Here is a 24,877-nt window from a genome sequence, read left to right as displayed (position 1 = left end):
TGGAGGTAGAACGTTGCCGAGTGGGGAGACCATATTGAACACATGTTGCAACTTGTGACCATATCCTAATAAATTTGCCAGAAAAACAGTTACCGTGTGTTTGATCGTTCCTCTTCTTTTCCTGCACGCACACCACGTTCTGATTGCTTACACTGCCATATTTTGATCTGGTGGCAAAAAGGGGGACTATTATTCTTTCAGCATACTCCGTGAGCGCACCGATTAATGGATATATAAATGATGTTTCAGCGCTCTGCGATGGTATACAGCCCGTATTGCAGCACTCGGAACACCGTTAGTTTAATTATAACCAGCTGGTATATACAGGGTGTTTCAAAAATGACCGGTATATTTGAAACGGCAATAAAAACTAAACGAGCAGCGATAGAAATACACCGTTTGTTGCAATATGCTTGGGACAACAGTACATTTTCAGGCAGACAAACTTTCGAAATTACAGTAGTTACAATTTTCAACAACAGATGGCGCTGCGGTCTGGGAAACTCTATAGTACGATATTTTCCACATATCCACCATGCGTAGCAATAATATGGCGTAGTCTCTGAATGAAATTACCCGAAACCTTTGACAACGTGTCTGGCGGAATGGCTTCACATGCAGATGAGTTGTACTGCTTCAGCTGTTCAATTGTTTCTGGATTCTGGCGGTACACCTGGTCTTTCAAGTGTCCCCACAGAAAGAAGTCACAGGGGTTCATGTCTGGCGAATAGGGAGGCCAATCCACGTCGCCTCCTGTATGTTTCGGATAGCCCAAAGCAATCACACGATCATCGAAATATTCATTCACGAAATTAAAGACGTCGGCCGTGCGATGTGGCCGGGCACCATCTTGCATAAACCACGAGGTGTTCGCAGTGTCGTCTAAGGCAGTTTGTACCGCCACAAATTCACGAAGAATGTCCAGATAGCGTGATGCAGTAATCGTTTCGGATCTGAAAAATGGGCCAATGATTCCTTTGGAAGAAATGGCGGCCCAGACCAGTACTTTTTGAGGATGCAGGGACGATGGGACTGCAACATGGAGCTTTTCGGTTCCCCATATGCACCAGTTCTGTTTATTGACGAAGCCGTCCAGGTAAAAATAAGCTTCGTCAGTAAACCAAATGCTGCCCACATGCATATCGCCGTCATCAATCCTGTGCACTATATCGTTAGCGAATGTCTCTCGTGCAGCAATGGTAGCGGCGCTGGGGGGTTGCCGCGTTTGAATTTTGTATGGATAGAGGTGTAAACTCTGGCGCATGAGACGATACGTGGACGTTGGCGTCATTTGGACCGCAGCTGCAACACGGCGAACGGAAACCCGAGGCCGCTGTTGGATCACCTGCTGCACTAGCTGCGCGTTTCCCTCTGTGGTTTCCGTACGCGGTCGCCCTACCTTTCCAGCACGTTCATCCGTCACGTTCCCAATCCGTTGAAATTTTTCAAACAGATCCTTTATTGTATCGCTTTTCGGTCCTTTGGTTACATTAAACCTCCGTTGAAAACTTCGTCTTGTTGCAACAACACTGTGTTCTAGGCGGTGGAATTCCAACACCAGAAAAATCCTCTGTTCTAAGGAATAAACCATGTTGTCTACAGCACACTTGCACGTTGTGAACAGCACACGCTTACAGCAGAAAGACGACGTACAGAATGGCGCACCCACAGACTGCGTTGTCTTCTATATCTTTCACATCACTTGCAGCGCCATCTGTTGTTGAAAATTGTAACTACTGTAATTTCGAAAGTTTGTCCGCCTGAAAATGTACTGTTGTCCCAAGCATATTGCAACAAACGGTGTATTTCTATCGCTGCTCGTTTAGTTTTTATTGCCGTTTCAAATACACCGGTCATTTTTGAAACACCCTGTAGGTGGAGCAGAGATCAATACGGAATCATACTAGCGACAATACGGTCCGCAAACGGGGAAATCCATTGACACAGAGAGTTTGACAAAGCGCGGATTGTAAAGGCCTAGCACCTGGGTACGAGTATCTCGGAAACGGCGAAGGAGGTCGACCGTTCGCGTGATACTATCGTCAGCATCCATGGAAAGTAGGCTATGGACGGTGAAACCACGATCAGGCGACAAGGTATTGGATACCCGTGCTTATCACAGAACATGGATGTCGGAAGCTCCTCCGCTCTGTAAAGCAGGGTAGGGAGCTATCTGTGGCAGATCTGTCGACGAAAGAAGTGTTTCGAAGGACACCGTTCAGCGCACGTTGTTGAATATGGAGCTCTGCGGCAGATGAGCCATATGTGTTCCAATCAACATCGTCAGATACAATTGCTGTGGGCACCGGATCATTGAGACACGGCCGTGAATCGATGAAAACATGCCGCCTAATCGGATGAATCACATTGATTGTTACACCACGTTAATAGTCGTGTCTGCACACGCCTTCGTCCAGGTGACTGACAGCTAGAAACATTCACTGTGTCATGAACACAAGCCAGTGGGCGCAGTATTATACTATGACAGTCATACACCTGGGTTCCATGACACCTGCGGTAGTAATCGGTGACGCTGTGATAGGTGTGGGCTATGTGAACATTATAGCGGGTCACAGGCATCCCTTCATGCTTGACGTCTTCGCTGGTGGCGATGGCATCTTCTGGCAGGAGAACTCAGTGACACAAGGCCAAGCCGGTCGGAGTGGCCGAGCGGTTCTAGGCGCTACAGTCTGGAACCGCGCGACCGCTACGGTCGCAGGTTCGAATCCTGCCTCGGGCATGGATGTGTGTGATGTCCTTAGGTTAGTTTAAGTAGTTCTAAGTTCTAGGGGACTGATGACCTCAGCTGTTAAGTCCCATAGTGCTCAGAGCCATTTGAACACAAGGCCAAAATTGCGCTATAGTGGTTTGTGGACCATCATAGTGAACTCGCGTTGCCGTCTTGGGCACCAAATTCTCCTGATGTGAATACGAATAACACATCTGGAATGCTATCGGGTTGCAGCTCCACGCTCGCACACCACCTGCTCGTAATTTTGCGGGAATTGCATCACCTGCGCCTAGACATCTGGTGTTGTCGAATGCATGCCACGCAGAATCGCTGCTGTACTGCGTTTCAAAAGTGCATCAGCACGCCATTAACCAGATGGTCATAATGTCTAGGCTCCTCAGTACAAATTTCGTCATGCAGCGAATTACAGTCGACTGTTGAGCTTTACAGCGACTGGTCTGAAAATCGGAAGTTGTAGGAGATACACTCGCCGTCTACGTCAGGATTCCCATTCATGTTCTAACAGCATCGTGATTCTTTTGCTGTGAAAAATTGCGAGCTGTGCAACGACAACGCGATATCAATATGTCGAGTTTCACTTGCCTAGAAGCCGATGCTCTTCAAGGGGTCCAAGCAAACCGTAATTGTCAGGGAAATATCTGGACTGAGTGAAAGTTACAAGAAGAGTTTTCATTGGTGCCTACTAGAAGTTTCGGTCCCAAGCGGCGAATGATGATGAATATGTGCGTAAATATCGGCATTATAATCAGTTTTTTTTTGTTTACTGCTGGATAAATGAGTCTTTCATACTTCTCCATCCATTGCAGTCTTCAAATATAGGTTTTCCTGCGTATTTATATCAATTAATTCTCATATTCAAATACGTTTTTGCCTAGAGTTTCATATCTTGAGCCACTGAGCAAGAAAACTTACTTAAGAAGTTCAAAATGGTTCAAATGGCTCTGAGCACTATGGGACTTTACATCTGTGGTCATCAGTCCCCTAGAACTTAGAACTACTTAAACCTAACTAACCTAAGGACATCACACACATCCATGCCCGAGGCAGGATTCGGACCTGCGACCGTAGCAGTCGCGCGGTTCCGGACCTAGCGCCTAGAACCACTAGACCACCGCGGCCGGCTTACTTAGGAAGTCATTTGTTGCAAATGACTTTCATGTTATGTATCAGTTCGTGAGTTGGACGCATTCGTATGACTCAAAGACTCTGTAGCCCATGGTATCATCTGCTAAAATAGCGTTATCTTCGGTTGAGTAGTGAAAAGCTTGTCTCTAAGCTATATTTTGAACGTTACGCATAGTCAGCCAATCAGGTTAGTTTCCGTCGAGTTCGATAGGGCCATGTGAACAGTCACTACTAGTCGTGGTCTCCACCTGAAGCGGTTAACATCGTTCTGCCTATCGACGATTTGTAAGGTTTATAATGGCTCTGAGCACTATGGGACTCAACTGCTGAGGTCATTAGTCCCCTAGAACTTAGAACTAGTTAAACCTAACTAACCTAAGGACATCACAAACATCCATGCCCGAGGCAGGATTCGAACCTGCGACCGTAGCGGTCTTGCGGTTCCAGACTGCAGCGCCTTTAACCGCACGGCCACTTCGGCCGGCTGTAAGGTTTATACATTTTCCCTGTGTATTACTGACTTGAGCATTTCGATTTCGAAACTACGGTGTCCAGCATTATTGGTGACATCGCTTTTTTGCTTGCAATGCACTGGCGTAATTCTGTGTTACGTGATTTTTCAGGTACATCTGTGAGAAATGGTTTGCAATTGTGTGTCTGTGAGCAAGGCTGGTCTTTGAGTGGTTCGAGCCTTTGTTTGAACATGCGAAGATCAACATCTATATTTCATCATCTGCAACTATCGGTCGTCTTTCACATTATTTTCCCATTTTCTAAACGGTATTACGGGGATTGACTTTTTGTGAATGTGTGGTACTGTACATGACCCGTTAGGGGAAATTCATGTATATTATATATTATTCAAGAGGTTTCGTCTCTACTTTCTGAGCCCGCATCTCGTGGTCGTGCGGTAGCGTTCTCGCTTCCCACGCCCGGGTTCCCGGGTTCGATTCCCGGCGGGGTCAGGGATTTTCTCTGCCTCGTGATGGCTGGGTGTTGTGTGATGTCCTTAGGTTAGTTAGGTTTAAGTAGTTCTAAGTTCTAGGGGACTGATGACCATAGATGTTAAGTCCCATAGTGCTCAGAGCCATTTGAACCATCTACTTTCTGAATAATAACTGCAGCCAGTTGAAATTCTCTGGCAAGTATTTTCCTCCCGAAGTCGTTTCTCAATCCTACGATCTCTAATAATCACGTGCGAGCTACGGTTGTTCATGTTAGTACAATGTGCGTAGACAAAATATTTAAATTGAACTGCCTTCGGCAGAATTAATGTTACTATAATCTTCTTTCAGCAGACACAGTATTTTGGAATTTATGTACGATTTTCAGACAAATAACGGGGTTACAGGTCATAGTGAACTTCGACACCTGTTGCAGCAGTGAATATTTCGAGCTATTGCTTTAAAAAGTACTTCCTATGAGGAGAGATACATTTACATTGATTAGTTGTATTAGAACAGTTGAGGATGTTCGTTGCTGTTTATCTTCATTTTCTTTATGTTAAAGATCCCTTTGTTGTTCCGTTGCGCTCTGGAAGTTTGCTCATTACTTCGCATTTCATTAAAATCTAACAGACCTCATTGTTGTTCATTGGTGGGTCAAATTTCATGCTAAGCGGAATGTATTCAGGGCGTTAATGCGGATTTATAACTTGCTATGCAATCACAGGTAAAAGCGTTAGAGGTAGAGAGCGCCAATCAACTTTAGTCCATCTCCCGTTAGTCTGACTGTATGACAAACACAACCAAGTGAAACTGTCGCAACAGTAGCTATGATGTTCCCAACACTCGTCGTTCTTCTTGTTTCTTTATTTTGCCTATCTTCTCTGATCACTGTCAACACATTCACTTTCCTTTGGATAACTCCCAGTTTATGTAATAGTTTGCACATTTAATGTCCATGCTTGACCGTAGGACAGAACTGGTAAAGCGGACCAGTGCGGGTCTCCTTGCCATATACACACATCAAAAAACGTTTTCTATCACCCCGGCTCCCGGAACTCCTGAAGATAGACGTTGACTATGGATATCGTATCACAGACACAGTCCCTTTGACTGTTCAGAGATGTTTGTAAACCCGCCCAAATATGTAAACAACTATTCACGAGCAGCGCCTATTAGCTGGAGGCTGTCCGACAATCGATCAGTACCAGTCAGTCATTCCACCAGGAAGGAGGTACACGGCTCGTATTGTTTGTAGTTCAACCATGCCTAGACGGTCAATACCGCGGTTCGATCGCGTCCGCATTGTTACTTTTTGCCAGGAAGGGCTCTCAACAAGGGAGGTGTGCAGGCGTCTCGGAGTAAACAAAAGCGATGTTGTTCGGACTTGGAGGAGATACACGGAGACAGGAACTATCGATGACGTGCCTCGCTCAGGCCGCCCAAAGGCTACTACTGCAGTGGAACCCTGACTGCAACGCCACCACGTTGAATAGTGCTTTTCGTCGAGCCACAGGATGTCGTGTTACTACTCAAACTGTGCGCAATAGGTTGCATGATGCGCAACTTCACTCCCAACGACCATGGCGAGGTCAATCTTTGCAACCACGACACGACACACGACACATGAAACCTATCGGACATGCCTGGGATAGATTTAAAAGGGCTGTTTATGGACGACGTGACCCAGCAACCACTTTGAGGGATCTACGCCGAATCGACGTTGAGTAGTGGGACAATCTGGACCAACAGTGCCTTGATAAAGTTGTGAATAATATGCCACGACGAATACAGGCATGCATCAATGCAAGAGGACGTGCTACTGGGTATTAGAGGCACCGGTGTATACAGAAATCTGGACCATCACCTCTGAAGGTTTTGCTGTATGGTGGTACAACATGCTATGTGTGGTTCTCATGGGCAGTAAAAAGTTCGGAAATGGTGTTTATGTTGATCTCTATTCCAATTTTCTGTACGGGTTCCGGAACTCTCGGAACCGAGGTGACGCAAACTTTTTTTGGTATGTGTACTTTCCCACGTATATACCATGTCACTTTTTCTCCCATTTGCTCCCTTCAATTTCCAGTTTCTGATTGTTTAATTGTAACACAGAAACATCTACTGATTTTTTGCAGGTAATTGTGAAGCCTATACTCGTACTTATTTTAGTGAGGTTTTCCATCCTACATATATATCTACAATGATAACTATGCACATATAATATGTAATATCTGATATTTACCCATATCTCCAGCACCGGATGGATTTTCCATTTAGGGTGATTCGTTACGAGGACGTATTCGATCGCCGTTCCTGGCTTGGTGTCCTGTAACACATAACAATACAATGAAAATCAGCAAAAGTGAATTATATTGTACTATATAAAAGTAAAATAATGTATATCCTCAGAAATGGTGAAACACGGACCCATCATCCCATTCCAGAACTCACTCCCCTATACAAGTCCTAAAAGCTTTTAACGGGAATTTCCGAACACCCTGTAGGTGCTCCAAGACTTGTCTTAGTTTTATAACGGAAAAGCCTTAAATGCTGATGCCTCTTAAAAACCATTCGAGCAATACAAAAGAGGTATCAGGTAACTGCTGTGTCACTAGTTCGAAAAATGCCTTCATTTGATTTTTCATGATTTCCAATTGTTCCGCAATGAGTAAGAAGAGTCGGCCTAACGAGTATATAAATTCGAGAGACAAACTTCTGGAATAAGTTAGACTGAGAGAGATTGTTTGATTTAGTATAGTTTATTGCGTGTTTTGTGGAAAAAATTCTTGACAAGTAGCCATGATGTGGAAAATGTGAGAAGAATTACAGTAACATAAATTTTCTCTGCGAAAATATGGGATATGCTAGCCATTTACACTCCTGGAAATGGAAAAAAGAACACATTGACACCGGTGTGTCAGACCCACCATACTTGCTCCGGACACTGCGAGAGGGCTGTACAAGCAATGATCACACGCACGGCACAGCGGACACGCCAGGACCCGCGGTGTTGGCCGTCGAATGGCGCTAGCTGCGCAGCATTTGTGCACCGCCGCCGTCATTGTCAGCCAGTTTGCCGTGGCATACGGAGCTCCATCGCAGTCTTTAACACTGGTAGCATACCGCGACAGCGTGGACGTGAACCGTATGTGCAGTTGACGGACTTTGAGCGAGGGCGTATAGTAGGCATGCGGGAGGCCGGGTGGACGTACCGCCGAATTGCTCAACACGTGGGGCGTGAGGTCTCCACAGTACATCGATGTTGTCGCCAGTGGTCGGCGGAAGGTGCACGTGCCCGTCGACCTGGGACCGGACCGCAGCGACGCACGGATGCACGCCAAGACCGTAGGATCCTACGCAGTGCCGTAGGGGACCGCACCGCCACTTCCCAGCAAATTAGGGACACTGTTGCTCCTGGGGTATCGGCGAGGACCATTCGCAACCGTCTCCATGAAACTGGGCTACGGTCCCGCACACCGTTAGGCCGTCTTCCGCTCACGCCCCAACATCGTGCAGCCCGCCTCCAGTGGTGTCGCGACAGGCGTGAATGGAGGGACGAATGGAGACGTGTCGTCTTCAGCGATGAGAGTCGCTTCTGCCTTGGTGCCAATGATGGTCGTATGCGTGTTTGGCGCCGTGCAGGTGAGCGCCACAATCAGGACTGCATACGACCGAGGCACACAGGGCCAACACCCGGCATCATGGTGTGGGGAGCGATCTCCTACACTGGCCGTACACCACTGGTGATCGTCGAGGGGACACTGAATAGTGCACGGTACATCCAAACCGTCATCGAACCCATCGTTCTACCATTCCTAGACCGGCAAGGGAACTTGCTGTTCCAACAGGACAATGCACGTCCGCATGTATCCCGTGCCACCCAACGTGCTCTAGAAGGTGTAAGTCAACTACCCTGGGCAGCAAGATCTCCGGATCTGTCCCCCATTGAGCATGTTTGGGACTGGATGAAGCGTCGTCTCACGCGGTCTGCACGTCCAGCACGAACGCTGGTCCAACTGAGGCGCCAGGTGGAAATGGCATGGCAAGCCGTTCCACAGGACTACATCCAGCATCTCTACGATCGTCTCCATGGGAGAATAGCAGCCTGCATTGCTGCGAAAGGTGGATACACACTGTACTAGTGCCGACATTGTGCATGCTCTGTTGCCTGTGTCTATGTGCCTGTGGTTCTGTCAGTGTGATCATGTGATGTATCTGACCCCAGGAATGTGTCAATAAAGTTTCCCCTTCCTGGGACAATGAATTCACGGTGTTCTTATTTCAATTTCAAGGAGTGTATGTAACACTTTTTTTTAAATTTTAATCTACACACTAGAATTTTATTAATATAACACAACGACACACGAGGGCTGCAACTTAAATAGCAGCAAGTATTTATTCACAAACGATACAAGAGAGTTACATGTTTGCATGTTTGCCAGTGATGTGGAAGGCGTAGTATACCGTTAGCAGAACCTGTTTAGTTGATGGTGCGAATGGAGTGGTCTAAAGTTACGGTGATTCTCGTGTACGACTGTGATGGTGTTCCTCCACGGTAGACCGTCAATGCTCAGTATTACTGTTCGTTTTTGGAGCATCACACGCGACCAGCTTTGCGAAAGAAGGGGCGACACTTTCTGCGCAGCCCACCCATCATTTTGCACGACAATGTGCGGGCGCATACAGCGCAAGCTTTGCCCGCTCTGTGCGGTCGATGGGACTGGGAAGTACTGAACCATCCGCCATACTCCCCATACTTTGATTTGATTCCGAAGATGAAGGAACCACATCGTGGCTTTCGTTTCAGAACTGTTCCAGAGATTCGACGGGCAGTAGAACGCTCCATTCGCACCACCAACAGAACAGGCTCTGCTAACGGTATACTACGCCATCCACATCGCTGGCAACGAGTTCTACACAACGCTGGTGACTACTTTGAAGGACAGTAAAAGGTGCAAACTTATAACTCTTTTGTATCGGTTATGAATAAATAGTTGCCACTATTTTATTTCCAACCCTCGTATATACCATCTACTCTGAAATTCCATCTATGGATTAGAAGACTTCGTGACGCAGAAATGATTACGTTTTTAAAACTGCCAGCATCTACAATTCAATTTCTTTTTGCTGGTATATTTAGCCCCTTTCTGTAAAAGAGAAAGGTAAAGCTGTGAATAGTTTTCTCGCCCCCACACCCACCCTCACTCTTCGGGGGTAAAAGCAGCCCGATACATCTCTTAGGTAGACTGAGTATAGGAGTGACCGGCACTCTGTTGTCTGTGGTAGGAGGCAACTGACTGCAGAGTCGGGTTAGGGAGAGGGGGTTGCATAGACAGCATATTTATGAACGCCTGAAGACATTTCTACCAAAACTGGCACACGTATCTACATCTACATCTATACTCCGCAGGTAACCTTACAGTATGTGGCGGAGTGTACTTTACAGTCGCAAATGGTTCGTGGGAAGAACGACTACTGGTGAGCCTCTGTGTTTCTTCGAATCTCTCTAATTTTATCTTCGTGGTCTTTTCTCGAGATGAAGAAACAATCTTGACTGCGGGGTTGTAATTATTGTTTATTTACCAATATTGGTGAATAAATAATAATTTCGTACAACTCCGCAACCAAGACGGTTTGTTCGTCGTATATTACTGGTTACTGTACCGTCCCTGCCTTGAGTTGGAAAAAGTTTTCCCATGATATACAGGGTGGTCCATTGATAGTGACCGGGCCAAATATCTCACGAAATAAGCATCAAACCAAAAAACTACAAAGAACGAAACTCGTCCAGCTTGAAGGGGGAAACCAGATGGTGCTATGGTTGGCCTGCTAGATGGCGCTGTCATAGGTCAAACGGACATCAACTGCGTTTTTTTTAAAATAGGAACCCCCATTTTTATTACATATTCGTGCAGTACGTAAAGAAATATGAATGTTTTAGTTGGACCACTTTTTTCGCTTTGTGATAGATGGCGCTGTAATAGTCACAAACGTATGCGTACATGGTATCACGTAACATTCCACCAGTGCGGACGGTATTTGCTTCGTGATACATTACCCGTGTTAAAATGGACCGTTTACCAATTGCGGAGAAGGTCGATATCGTGTTGATGTATGGCTATTGTGATCAAAATGCCCAACGGGCGTGTGCTATGTATGCTGTCGGTATCCTGGACGACATCATCCAAGTTTCCGGACCGTTCGCCGGATAATTACGTTATTTAAGGAAACAGGAAGTGTTCAGCCACATGTGAAACGTCGACCACGACCTGCAACAAATGATGATGCCCAAGTGGATGTTTTAGCGGCTGTCCCGGCTAATCCGCACATCAGTAGCAGAAAAATTGCGCGAGAATCGGGAATCTCAAAACATCGATTGCACCCGTACCATATTTCTATGAACCAGGAATTGCATGGCGGCGACTTTGAACGTCGTGTACAGTTCTGCCACTGGGCAAAAGAGAAATTACGGGACGATGACAGATTTTTTGCACGCGTTCTATTTAGCGACGAAGCTTCATTCACCAACAGCGGTAACGTAAACCGGCATAATATGCACTATTGGGCAACGGAAAATCCACGATGGCTGTGACAAGTGGAACATCAGCAACCTTGGCGGGTTAATGTATGGTGCGGCATTATGGGAAGAAGGATAATTGGCCCCCATTTTATCGATGGCAATCTAAATGGTGCAATGTATACTGATTTCCTACGTAATGTTCTACCGATGTTACTACAAGATGTTTCACTGCATGACAGAATGGCGATGTACTTCCAACATGATGAATGTCCAGTACATAGCTCGCGTGCGGTTGAAGCGGTATTGAATAGCATATTACATGACAGGTGGATTGGTCGTCGAAGCACCATACCATGGCCCGCACGTTCACCGGATCTGACTTTCCCGGATTTCTTTCTGTGGGGAAAGTTGAAGGATATTTGCTATCGTGATCCACCGACAACGCCTAACAACATGCGTCAGCGCATTGTCAATGCATGTGCGAACATTACGGAAGGCGAACTAATCGCTGTTGAGAGGAATGTCGTTACACGTATTGCCAAATGCATTGAGGTTGACGGACATAATTTTGAGCATTTATTGCATTAATGTGGTGTTTACAGGTAATCACGCTGTAACAGCATGCGTTCCCAGAATTAAGTTCACAAGGGTACATGTATCACATTGGAACAACAGAAATAAAATGTTCAAACGTACCTACGTTCTGTATTCTAATTTAAAAAACCTACCTGTGGTCAACTGTTCGTCTAAAATTGTGAGCCATGTGTTTGTGACTATTACAGCGCCATCTATCACAAAGCGAAAAAAGTGGTCCAACTAAAACATTCATATTTCTTTACGTACTACACGAATATGTAATAAACAATGGGGGTTCCTATTTACAAAAACGCAGTTGATATCCGTTTGACCTATGGCAGCGCCATCTAGCGAGCCAACCATAGCGCCATCTGGTTTCCCCCTTCGAGCTAGACAAGTTTCGTTCTTTGTAGTTTTTTCGTTTGACGCTTATTTCGTGATATATTTGGCCCGGTCACGATCAATGGACCACCCTGTATGTAGGACGAAGCAGTATTTTAGTTAACTCTTCTAGGAACGTTCGCTCTCGGAACTTTTTTAGTAATTCCCACCATGATCCAGTACGCCTCTCTTGCAGCGTCTGCCACCGGATTTGGCTGAGCATCTCCGTGACACTTTCGTGCTTGTTAAATGAACCTGTAACGAAACGCGCTGTTATTCACTTTTATCTCGAAATAATTACTTTGACAGCACCCCTATGGTTAAAGGTTTGGTTGGTTCAAATGACTCTGAGCAGTATGGGACTTAACATCTGAGGTCATCAGTCCCCTAGACTTAAAACTACTTAAACTAAACTAACCTAAGGACATCACACACATACATGCCCGAGGCAGGATTCGAACCTTCGACCATAGCAGCAGCGCGGTTTCGGACTGAAGCGCCTAGAACCGCTCGGCCACAACGGCCGGCGGTTAGAGTTTTGGAGGTGACAAGACATAACATAGAAGCATAACACAGGAGCGCCCTGGACAAATTCAACCACATTTGGTATAATTAGGTGAACTGCACAAACAAAATAGTGGAAACTATATTTGTTCCTGATGTTATAGCTATTAACGCTACTATTGTGCTCCAGAATGAAAGGAATAAAATCAAAATTTTGCTTATTATAATGGAGATTTAAAAAAAAAAAGACAGAAAGATATCTCGAGCTGAGTTTCCCCAAAACTGGGATAAAAAATGTGCAACAGCTCTGACCTTATGAATGCAAGGCTATTTACAGCACTTTTATTGCTAGCGGTTCAATTATGAAAGGAAAACGACAAACTTCGCTAGGCTGCTTGGACTTCACTCACGGACTCTATCTGGTTTATTGCCGATTGTGCTGTTGACAACTCTCGGTTGCTAAATGTTTCTCGAAGTGAACGGACTTTCGTTGCTCCACCGAATGACAATAAGTTTTCATTCTTGTAAATTACAGTGACGGAAATGGAAAATATTACATCACGAACACCTTTCCCGAATGCTGTTCGTGCCTGTCAAATACAATGATAAACGTTCATCCTCACCCGAGCTTATTTTCAGAATTTTTATTACATAAAGCCATTCCTAGAGATGAAGAACAGTGTGAGCACATGACGGCTATTGGGTGTGTCTAAAATTAATGGAACTTTTCAGGTGGAGCTCGCAGCGCAACACGCGACAACGTGCACTTTTAGCTTATAGCCATCTTTCAGATTCGAATAACTGACATGAGGTACATGGGAGAGTGATTATCAACAATAAGTGTAGCAACCCGAAAACTATGGATTTAATACTAATACCGATTATCGAATATTTTTATATATCACATGACATGGGAGCGTTATATCGATAGATCGCACAGGTAGTTGGCTTTAGTGGAATAAGTGCAGACCGAGTGATGGTGAGATGGACTCAGGACGTAAGATTTCGTTAAAAGGACATCCGCAACAGCCATATGTCGGCTTCACGCACGGCTGTTACCTGCCCGCAGGCTGTGTTCAGTGTCCGGCGGCCATGCGCCTCATGGTTCTTGTACACCTGAAGATGGGCTTATAATCGCCCGATCTGGTCGTTATTGAACGAATAAAACTATTTACAACTGAAGAAGTTTATTATCTGATTCTACGACTCAGGACAGATTTGTGGCAAGAAGAGTAAGTATCGTGCTTCCAGAAGGACTACACCACGAGGAAATAGTAGGACTGTTGACGAAGTGACGGATGACAACAGCTGAAATCTGTACAGAAATTACAGGCGGAGTGTTACCAGCAATCGACGGGAACGCGATGCTGTAAGCTGGGTAAAGTTCCCATGCATCGTTTAGAGCTGACACTATGCCGGAGAAAACAGAGTTGCATGATGCAGAGCCAGAGTCAGCTGGGACATTATATGGGATTCTGTGGGGTTCAGTGATGAGTTTCGCTTCTGTTTGGTCAGGTGGACGCCAACGTGTTCGTAGACGACCTGCTGGAAGGTCACAGGAAGCAGCGATCACTGAGATCCACACCGTTCCAGTTCCTGCAATAAGGTGTGGGATATGACAGCCGGACTGGTCCGTTAATATCGACAGTGTGTGGCCGGAGTGGTAAGCTCTGTTGTCATACCATTTATGAGCAGGGTGCGAAATGGTGTATTTCAACTGTATCATAAAAGCTTGCATGGGGGCTTAATTAAATGCAATGTAAATAATTTTAATTTTCAGTCGCTGTACTGTCCGATTACGCAAGTCTCGTAAACGGTTGGCCCTGACTGTTATTATTACGCTATCTGACTGCATAGAACAACAACAAGGAATGAAATGGAAATTTTCATTAACACAATTAATTAATTAAGTCCCCAGCAACTATAAAACCTACGAAACCAAAGCACAAGTGTAACTGTTCTGCGTGTGGAAGTATGACTCAACGTACGCATCTGGCACGGTTCTTCTTCAATAACACAAGAAATTTTAAATATCATTTATACTGAATTAATTAAAGAAAATAAAAATACCATAATTACTCAAGAAAACCAGAATTACGCTCTAATACAAGAACACAAGCCAGATGCTTTGTTGACTGAACCTGTAATGACGCATTATTTAAAACATGGAAATAATGAAAAATAAATCAAGTTTCGTTACCTTCATATATTGACCAAAATCACTCTCATAATTACAATATATCTCCACACCGACTCGCTATTACAACATCTCAACAAGAATTTTTCAGTATCACATCTCAGCAAGCACATCTCAACACGAACTGACTACTACGAGCTCTCCCCAAGCACTGCCTTCTAGCACATCTCAATAATGACTGTGCCAGTGGAGGCGGCGGAACAATGCTCTCTAGCGATCTCTGGCGCTGTGGCTCAGTGTAGCCACCTTTCATATGCCCTTCCTCCACGGCTAGAATTTGATGGTATTTTTGCCAGCATTGTTGGTGAAAATACCACCAAATTCGTCAAAAAATATAGACAAAAATAAAAGATAATATTAATACGTAAATATCATATAACTAGATAAAATTTTGGCTTTGCACTGACCTTTCAATAACCTATTATATAGAATACAGTAAGCAATACAAATTCTTTCATACATGTGACTTTACATAACAGTTTATACAAGTATTATGTGGTTAAACAGTTCAATCAATAGCGTCAGCAATGACGAATATGTGCAGGTAAGAGTCTCATAACTTTCCACAAACAGTAATACACAATAAATCAGTTTATACAAATATTCACATAAACGCTTTCCATAGCCCAAGAATAAGCAGTTGACAGTTCCAGCAGTAGCACCCAGCAATGGTCAACAGGTGCAAATACCAATAAGTAACATTTTTTCAATAGAAGCAGTCCATCAGTGGCACCCGCTATGTTGAGCAGGTGCAGACACCAACAAGTAACACCATTTCAGTAGAAGCAGTCCATTAGTGGCACCAGCAATGTTGATCAGGTGCACACAGCAACAGGTGACTTCATTTCAGTGGAAGCAATCCATCAGTGGCACCCAGCAATGTTGAGCAGCTGCAGACATCAACAAGTAACACCATTTCAGTAGAAGCAGTCCATTAGTGGCACCAGCAATGTTGATCAGGTGCACACAGCAACAGGTGACTTCATTTCAGTAGAAGCAATCCATCAGTGGCACCAGCAATGTTGATCAGGTGCACACAGCAACAGGTGACTTCATTTCAGTAGAAGCAATCCATCAGTGGCACCCAGCAATGTTGAGTAGGTGCAGACATCAACAGGTGACATCTTTTCAGTAGAAGCAGTCCATCAGTGGCACCCAGCAATGTTGAGCAGGTACACACAGCAACAGGTGACATCTTTTCAGTAGAAACAGTCCATCAGTGGTACCCAGCAATGTTGAGTAGGTACACACAGCAACAGGTGACATCTTTTCAGTAGAAACAGTCCATCAGTGGTACCCAGCAATGTTGAGTAGGTACACACAGCAACAAGTCACATTTCTCAGCAGAAGCAGTTCCATAAAATACACTGTCACTGATCACACTGTTCATCAGAGTTTATAAGCAGAAATTAAACATGTCCTAGTGACACCAATATTGTAGAAAAGGTACAAGTAACAGTCCATAATTTTTTTACAATCACTGATCACACAGTTCATCAGCAGAAATTAAACATATCCTTGTAGCACCAATCATGTAGAAAAGGTGCAAGTAACAGTCCATACTATTCACCATAACTACTGAGACAGTTCAGTCATGAACAATAGTTTGAATGCACATACAATTTCTTTAACAAAATATAATCAATGCTCTTACACTAAACATACAAATCATAATAAACACACAAATGATATCAGGTAATTGTCACATTAACTATTACAGTACACAATAACAGTTAACCTATAATATTTATGGGTGTCAGTGCAAGCCACAACAAACAAGTGAAATAATATTTAGGAGATAGGTTGGGATCACTTCTCTGGGATTATAAAAGGAAAACACACTCACTCATCTTTCATCCACATTAGTGCTACTGTGTAATTGAATAGTGTTAACTGTGTAAATGCAATTCTGTCAAAATTTTATGTTCATCATGTGTATCAAGTAGTAGTGGCAGCAAAGTATAACAGTCAATAATAGTTAGTCAATCTCATAGTCATCATGTCAAGACCAATGTTTGCCAAGCCAGATCAAAATGTACTGTTGCTGAACAACTGTCAGTGTACCAAGATATGCAAATGCTTCCTCTCTTCAAAAAAAAGTGTATACTGCTTATTGATTTAACAAAGTGTGTGTGTAGGCAATCTTCTTTCTACTTGAGTGTTCTAGTCTGCCATCTTCATCCTCCTTGTTCCATATGGACCAACCAAAAAAAATATGCTCCTCACTTACTTTACCTCTTATTCACCAAAACTCCAATAATCATCACTTAACTTCAATAATACCTCATTTACCTTACCTCTTGTCCACAAAACTCGAATAATCATCAACTTCACATAATCTCAATACCTCAATAATACGTCTATACATATAAACCTCAGCACCAATATCATTTCACTTCCATAACAACTCTTTCCTCTAGTCAGTCTCCTCGAACAAGTACAGACAAAATCCTAGTGCAACTTCAATTCAGCATCCCATGCAATCCGAAGACACAGTGTCCACACACAACCTCTGTGTAATCCATCTGACCCAAATTTTCTACTCATTATAAATTATAAGATACATTTTGGTTCCTTGTCCATCATTAAATAAAAGAAATGCATACATGACCTCTAACAGACTTAGTTCGAATAACTCTCAGTAATTAAGTACGATTACGGGGTGTGAATGATCATAATATTTCACAGTGTGTACACCACTTCAAGAATCATAGCAGAAGCAAACATGTGGAGTATTTTTATGTCAAGTGGCACTTCCTATTTCAATTGCTCACGGAAAATGCAGTGTAATGATTGTCAATAGTCTAAACCTAGTATCGGTATGTCATGTCGTTAGCTTCCTTCCTATTAGCATAAATTTATACAGATTCCATAAAACCTCCAACTCATGTGACTTCCATGAAGTTTTTTGTACTAATGTCGTTCGTCGGATTATAGCAGTTCATTTTCTTATCTTAAAAATATAAGGCACTGAGCGTAAGCAAAACATGCAATAGCGAGTAAATATACCAGTAGAGAACAGAATGTCAACAAGTGGATGCAGCACAATTCTTACAACGAGGCTCTGCCAAGCGAACAATCTATAATTAATACCACAGTGTAACCTAAACTCTATGTTCGTACACAGTATATCAGCATTTCTATATACTAAATTGAAGAGTAGTTATGACAACAAAACAGAAATGTGTAAATATGCAATCCATACGCACAGCAGCAAACATGCCTTACACAATAAACAGGTCATTAGCATCACATCGACATAAGCAAATAAATGTTCATATGTAATCTTAATAAGTACACATGAAGGCGCAAGCAGATAAATCACAAAGTATAACTTACATATCTAACCACATCAGCACAATTAATCAGGTGACAATTATAATTTAAATAAATAAGCACAGCAGGCACATAATAGAAAAATATGACATCAGTGAAAAAGCATAGCAGCCAAGCGATGCATAATATATACAAATAACAACCCTGTTCATTAGTCAATCATTGTCAAAATCAGTTAATGTGCGCAAGCACGTCGCTTCACAAGTAAATTCATAGAACATGAAATTAGCACAAAGTATGAATCACGTAATCGCAAGCAGCAAATTACGTCTAAAGTACGTACCTAAGTGGAATTATGTTACCTGAAAAATAAACTCAATTAACCGTTACCTTTTTTTGCTTATTACTTTCTTCTTCGAAATGACCTTCTTCCTGAAAATTTTCTCCAAAGCAAGTCGTCTTAACGTCGGACACGCACAGAATTTACCTGAAGGTCTTAAATACTTTATACAACCGTATCCTGAAAAATACTGAACGTTAATAACATAATTTATGAAGTCCTTATAGCTTTATACAGAATTTATTCGGAGAAATTAAACTGTGTATTTATTTACGTCTGTCAGTGCATTCGCACTGAGCGCTCGATCAGCTGTAGGCGCGTGACGTAGAAAGTGATTGTTTGCGGTTAACGACTGCCTTGTGCGGCGCGCAGACTGACTGTTGCTTTGAGTATGTGCCGCCGCCAAAACACAGCGCGGTATCCTTGTACTCTCTCCATGTTTACGTAAACTGTTGGTTTCTCACAAGTAGGTCATTCCACAAAAATTTTTACGTTTGATATATGATGTATTCCTTTAGAGCGTCGTGATTTAAGAGTTTCTACTTCAACAGTGTTATCATGAATAATTTTGCGAACTCTAAATGGACCGTTATAAAGCAGAAAAAATTTGCGACACAATCCCTTTCCTTTGTGAGACAAACGATGAGACTTAATTAATACCTTCTGACCAACTGACAAAGTTTTTAAACGACCAGGACGTTTAGCTGATTTCTCTCTTCTTGCAGCCGCAGACGCAATATTTCGTAGGGCCAGGTTCACAACTTCAGAATGCCGCAGTTTTCGTGAAGGCGGAAAAGGAACGATTTCAGAAATGCGATTTGTCGGTGCTTTATTTTTTAATATCAGTGTAGGCGGTAAAGAAGTTGAATCATTAGGGAGTTCATTCAGAATATTTTGAAAAATATGAAGATACTGATCCCACGTTCTGTGATTCTGATGACAATAAAGACGACACAATTTATTGATTTCCTTCATCCATCTCTCTGAAGCATTAGATTGAGGGTGAAAAAGTGAAATGAAAATTGGTTTAATCTTCCGACGCCGTAGAGTACGAAGCCAAATTTTGGAGCGAAACTGTGATCCATTATCTGATATAACCTTATCAACATGACCAACTTCTTTAAGAAAATGTTTGATGAAAGCATTAGATACTGAACGAGCTGTTGCTTTTCGTAAAGGTGTAAAACACACATATTTTGATGTTAATTCCACTGCTACGAAAATATACGCAAAACCATTAGTAGAACGAACCACTGGACCGAACAAATCGACTGCAGCCATCTCCTTTAATTTCGCTGGAATGATAGGAAACAACGGTGCTCTGTGAGAAACTGTTGGCGGCTTAGCCTTTTGACATAATTTGCATTTGGCAAGAACAGATCGAATACGTTTTTCCATATTACTGAAGTAGCAATTTTCTCGTAATTTATGAAAGCATTTTCTGGGACCAAAATGCGCATAACTGAAATGTGTGTACCAAATCAATTTATTGACCCACTCATCAGGAATACAAACTAACCAAACAGAGTTGTCGACCGATTTCCGTTTAAAAAGAATGTCATTGCGAACTAAATAATGCTGTCTAATCGCTACGCTTTCCTTTCTCCTCCACTTCTCCTTAATGTCCTTCCAGATTGGATCCTTATTTTGCTCCTTAGCGATGTCCTGGAGCGAAGACGAAATAAAGTTCTCAAACGCAACACCTTGAATGTACATCAAACAATAATGGTTTTCTTCGCAGTCCTCTTCAGCACATTGTTTCAAACCCATAGGTGCACGTGATAAAGCATCAGCAACAATATTTGAAGATCCCTGTATGTAAACAATACGAAAATCAAATTCCTGTAGGTACAACGCCCATCGTGACAATCTGCCATGAGTTAATTTTGTCGACATAAGAAATTCCAGAGCTCGATGATCGGTATAAACCTTAGTATGTCTGCCAAACAAAAATGTGCGAAATTTTGTGAAGGCCCATACAACAGCCAAAGCTTCAAGTTCCGTAATCGAATAATTCTTCTCTGATTTAGAGAGAACACGGCTTCCAAAGGCAACAGTTTTCTGTACTACAACGCCGTCTTCTTCTATCTCTTGGAATAAATGTGCACCTAGGCCTTTGTATGATGAGTCCGTCGCCAAACAAAAATCTTTAGATAAATCCGGATGTGAAAGAAGTGGAGCAGCAACTAAAGCATCACGAAGTTGTTCAAATTCTGATTGAGCTTCCTCATCCCAACACCAATTAGAATTTTTTCCAGATAATTCACATAAACGAGGTGTGGCCAAATTGTCCAATCTAACAAAGCGTCTAAGAAAATTACAGACACCAAGGAAACTACGAACATCACGTTTTGTGGTAGGAACAGCATAATTACGAATAGCGTCTAGTTTCTCTGGATCAGGGAGAATACCTTCTGTAGAAATAATGTGACCGAGAAATTTCACCTGAGAACGACCAAATTCTGATTTTTCCAAGTTCACTGTCATGCCAACTCGTGCAAAAATACGTAATAATGAATCCAAAATTTTGTTGTGCTCACTCCAAGAACGTTTAGCAATAAGAATGTCGTCAACATAAGAAGTAATATTGTCACGAAGATAAACAGGTAAAATTTCATTTAAACTACGAATGAATGCTGCTGAAGATACAGTAAGTCCAAACGGTAATTTCCGAAACTGGTAACAGTTACCAAAGGCTAAAAAAGCAGTATATTTTCTACAATCAGGGTGGAGTTCTATTTGCCAAAAACTTGCGCGCATATCAATCGTGGATAAAACTTTAATTCCATGGAAATGTTGAAGAAGTTCATCTAAATTTTGTGGACGGTCAGTTTCAGGAATAATAATATTATTTATCTGTCTGGAATTCAGAACCAAACGAATTGACCCATCCTTTTTAAGAACAACGTGTAATGGGCTGGTATAAGGGCTGACTGCTGGCTCAATAATGCCCTGATCTAACATGTATTGAAGTTCATTCTTAACCTTGTCTCTGTAAGCCAAAGGAATAGCGTACGTTTTCCCGCGAAATGGTGTGTGTTCTTTTACTTTAAATAAATATTGTAAGCCTTGTATAGTTCCTGTGTGATGACTAAACACTGTAGCATGTGAAGTCAAAATGTGGTGCAGCTCTTCTCTTGCAACGTCATCTGGCACTTCAGCTTTCTTAACCTTTTCATTAATTAATTCTTCGCTATTAATTATATCCTCCATCGCGTCTCTGTATCTATTGTCATTGTCATGAATAAACACACTGTCGTCATAACGCTCAACAAAAGCATCAGAAGTAAGAAACCTTAAACATTTTGTATCTGATTCAGATCTTGCTAAACACTCGAAAAATTTCAAACATTTCGGCATTCCGGCAACAGTCAAATTCACACTTCCTTCTTTAAAGTTCAAAATTGCCTTATGTGCGTTAAGAAACTCCATACCTAAAATAATCTGTGTACTGAGTAATGGAACAATAATAAAATTAGCAGAAAATTCGTATCCTTGACAAATGAAATTTAGGTTGGTCTGTTGTTTAACTTCCACACCTTTTCCAGAAATAGCGCCTCGAATTGTAGTTTTAGAAATAGGTAACACAGGACAGGCAATAGTTCTTTTACATATATGAAAAACTGATTCACTAATGACGTTCAATGGGCTCCCAGAATCTAAAACTGCAGTGAACTTATTCTTACCCACACATACTTCAATAACAGGATGTAAAAATGCGTCTACATTATTTTCCTTTTCATCTAGCAAAATGTCTCTCATGTCTTCCAGGCGTACGTAGTGTAAAGTCGTAGTGTCATTACTTTCTGAACCGTCTATATTGCTGCCAGAAGCCGAAGCTGCTAGTCATTGTCGATTGTTTGCGTCACGTCTTTGATTATTCCCGACATTTCGCGGATCAATTTCTACTATTTCCACTTGTCTCTCTGAATTTCTGTCACGCGGAGGATGCCAATTAGGTCCTTCCTGTCTGTTAGATGCAAATTCTTGGTTGTGTCTGTTATTAAAATTTCTGTTTTCCTGTCTGTCTGCATAACTACTTCTTGTATAATTTCGACTGTCACTTCTGAAATTATTGTTAGACCTACTACCCTGGTTATTTCTGTAGTAAGAGTTTCTATTATTGTATGAATAATTTCTGTCTTGATGATACCGATTACTGTTTCCGTATGATTGATCATTCCGGTAAGAATTACCGCTATTATAATTGTCTGTGTAATCTCTGTTAGAACGTCTGTTATTGTCATAAGGCTGGTATCTATTGTCCTGTCTGTTACGTCTGTCATTCTCAAAGTTACCCAAATAACGTCCGTTCCGATCACTATCCCTTTTCTCTGAAAATGTATTGTAATTACTGCTACTGAAAAAATTACAAGAAGTCCCGTCGTCGTTGTCATACTCAAGTTCTTGTAACAAAGTCTTAAAAGTCTCAATGTCGTCTTTACATCTTCCAGCTAAAGCAATTTGTCTTATGGATTGTGGCAGCTTAGTTAAACAAATGCGAATTAATTCAGTCGGGCTATAAGGGTTGGAAAGGAACTGATTCTTTCGAATCATGTCTTCAAAATATTCCGCTGGCGTGCGGAACTCAGACTGTTTGAAATTACGCTGCATAATAAGACTGTGTTTGACTCTGTCTTGCGTGTTTTCGGACCAATATGCCGATAGAAATGCATGATAAAAATCATTCAGATTATTACAATCTCTAATGAGTGCGCGCATCCGCGTCGCCGGTTCGTTTTCTAAATATCCACACATAAATTCCAGTTTGTGACTTAGTGGCCAATTTGGTGGGAGTGCATACATAAATTGATCTAACCATGCACATGGATGTATGTCATTCTTAGAATTGCGGAAGATCTTAAATTTCCGAACAGTCAAAAAGTGTTTATAGTCAAAGTTTTCGCCTCGTGGCGACAAAGACCTACCGCGTCTGTCCCAGTTTGAATGTCGATTATTGTCAAGTTCGCGCGCCTGGCGCTCTCTTGTTGCATCCTGTAAATGAAACAAATTATTTTCTTCAAACCCCTCTGGTATCTGTGATTCTAAATCTCTTTTGCCGTCTTTTCCTACGATTTCGCCTTCAATTTGTTTGACTTGCTTTTTTAATGCCTCAAATTCCCTTTTCACGCGTTCATTAAATTTTCCCTGATTTTCAACATGCTTATTTATGTCCTGATACTCTTCGGTTTCTGCAAATGGCAATGGTGCTGTATCATCTGAATCTCTGTCCCCATGTAAACTAAGATTTGTCAATTTATCTGAAATCTCCTCAACTCTTTCCGATAAGTCACCTATTTTTTCTTTCTGTTTACCTACGTCTTCCGTAAGTGTCGCGACTCGGGTTTCAGTGTTGACACATTTGGTAGTTAACTGTTCATATTGTTGTGTTAGGTTACTTAATCTGTCATTTGGTACGGATTCCTCGATTCTCTCAAATATTTCTTCCTTATCGTGTGCACGTTGTAAATTTAACTCTGAAAATTTCTGCACTATCACGCGATCTCTTTCCTCCTGTTCTCTATCCTGTTCCCTTTGTCTAATCTCTACTGCAATTAATCTATTATTGTGAGCATTCAAAATCGGTTGTACTTCTTCTCTAATTTCTTTCTTTAATTCATCTTTCATGTTTTTGAAACATGTCCCTAGTCGTGAATCTAACCGTGTTTCCATTGTTCCCATCTCAGTTGTAATTGTTCCTATCTCTGTTTTAATTGTTCCTATCTCTGTTTTAAATTCAGATCGAAACTGCTCCATTGTTCCCATACCAGTTGTAATTGTTCCTATTTGTGATCCCTGTGAGTCTAACCGTGTTGCCCAAGTTCCTATCTCTGTTTTAATTGTTCCCATATCAGTTGTAATTGTTCCTATTTGTGATCCCAAATTTAATATTGCACCCATCAACTGCTCCATATTAAATGGTTCAAAATTCTTTTCGCCCCTAACATTTCCCGCAAAACCAGTTTCCTTCGTCATGGCTGTAAAGCTATTTGTGTTCGATACTATTTCAGAATCTTCTGTCGTTAATCTCGAATTCTGAAAATTTTCTGATTGAGAAAAATTTTGAAAGGGTTCTGGACTATTTTCCCTGCTTATTAAATTGTTTTCAACTTCATTATTTATCATACTGTTCCCCTGTGTTGGCGAGTTCGCCATGTCAACAATTTCGTCATTCTGACTATCCATCATTTTTGCCTTTTTCATCGATCGCGTAATCATTTACAAAACATACAAAACTCGTCACTGTACGAAAATTACAGAG

General features: G+C 42.2%; 1 protein-coding gene across 1 annotated transcript in view; it reads right to left on the bottom strand.

Annotated features, from left to right (window-relative positions):
* Positions 1-24,877, bottom strand: part of LOC126238244 (cadherin-86C-like) — a 333,139-nt gene that overhangs the window by 221,384 nt on the left and 86,878 nt on the right. Inside the window, exon 4 of the mRNA XM_049947781.1 lies at positions 7,064-7,147. Coding sequence (XP_049803738.1) covers positions 7,064-7,147 — 84 coding nt within the window. The remainder of the gene's footprint in view (positions 1-7,063; positions 7,148-24,877) is intronic.

The sequence above is a fragment of the Schistocerca nitens genome, chromosome 1, assembly GCF_023898315.1.
Source record: "Schistocerca nitens isolate TAMUIC-IGC-003100 chromosome 1, iqSchNite1.1, whole genome shotgun sequence".
NCBI lineage: Eukaryota > Metazoa > Arthropoda > Insecta > Orthoptera > Acrididae > Schistocerca > Schistocerca nitens.
The sequence above is the reverse complement of the archived record's forward strand: the minus strand, read 5'-3'. Positions and strand labels throughout refer to the sequence as shown.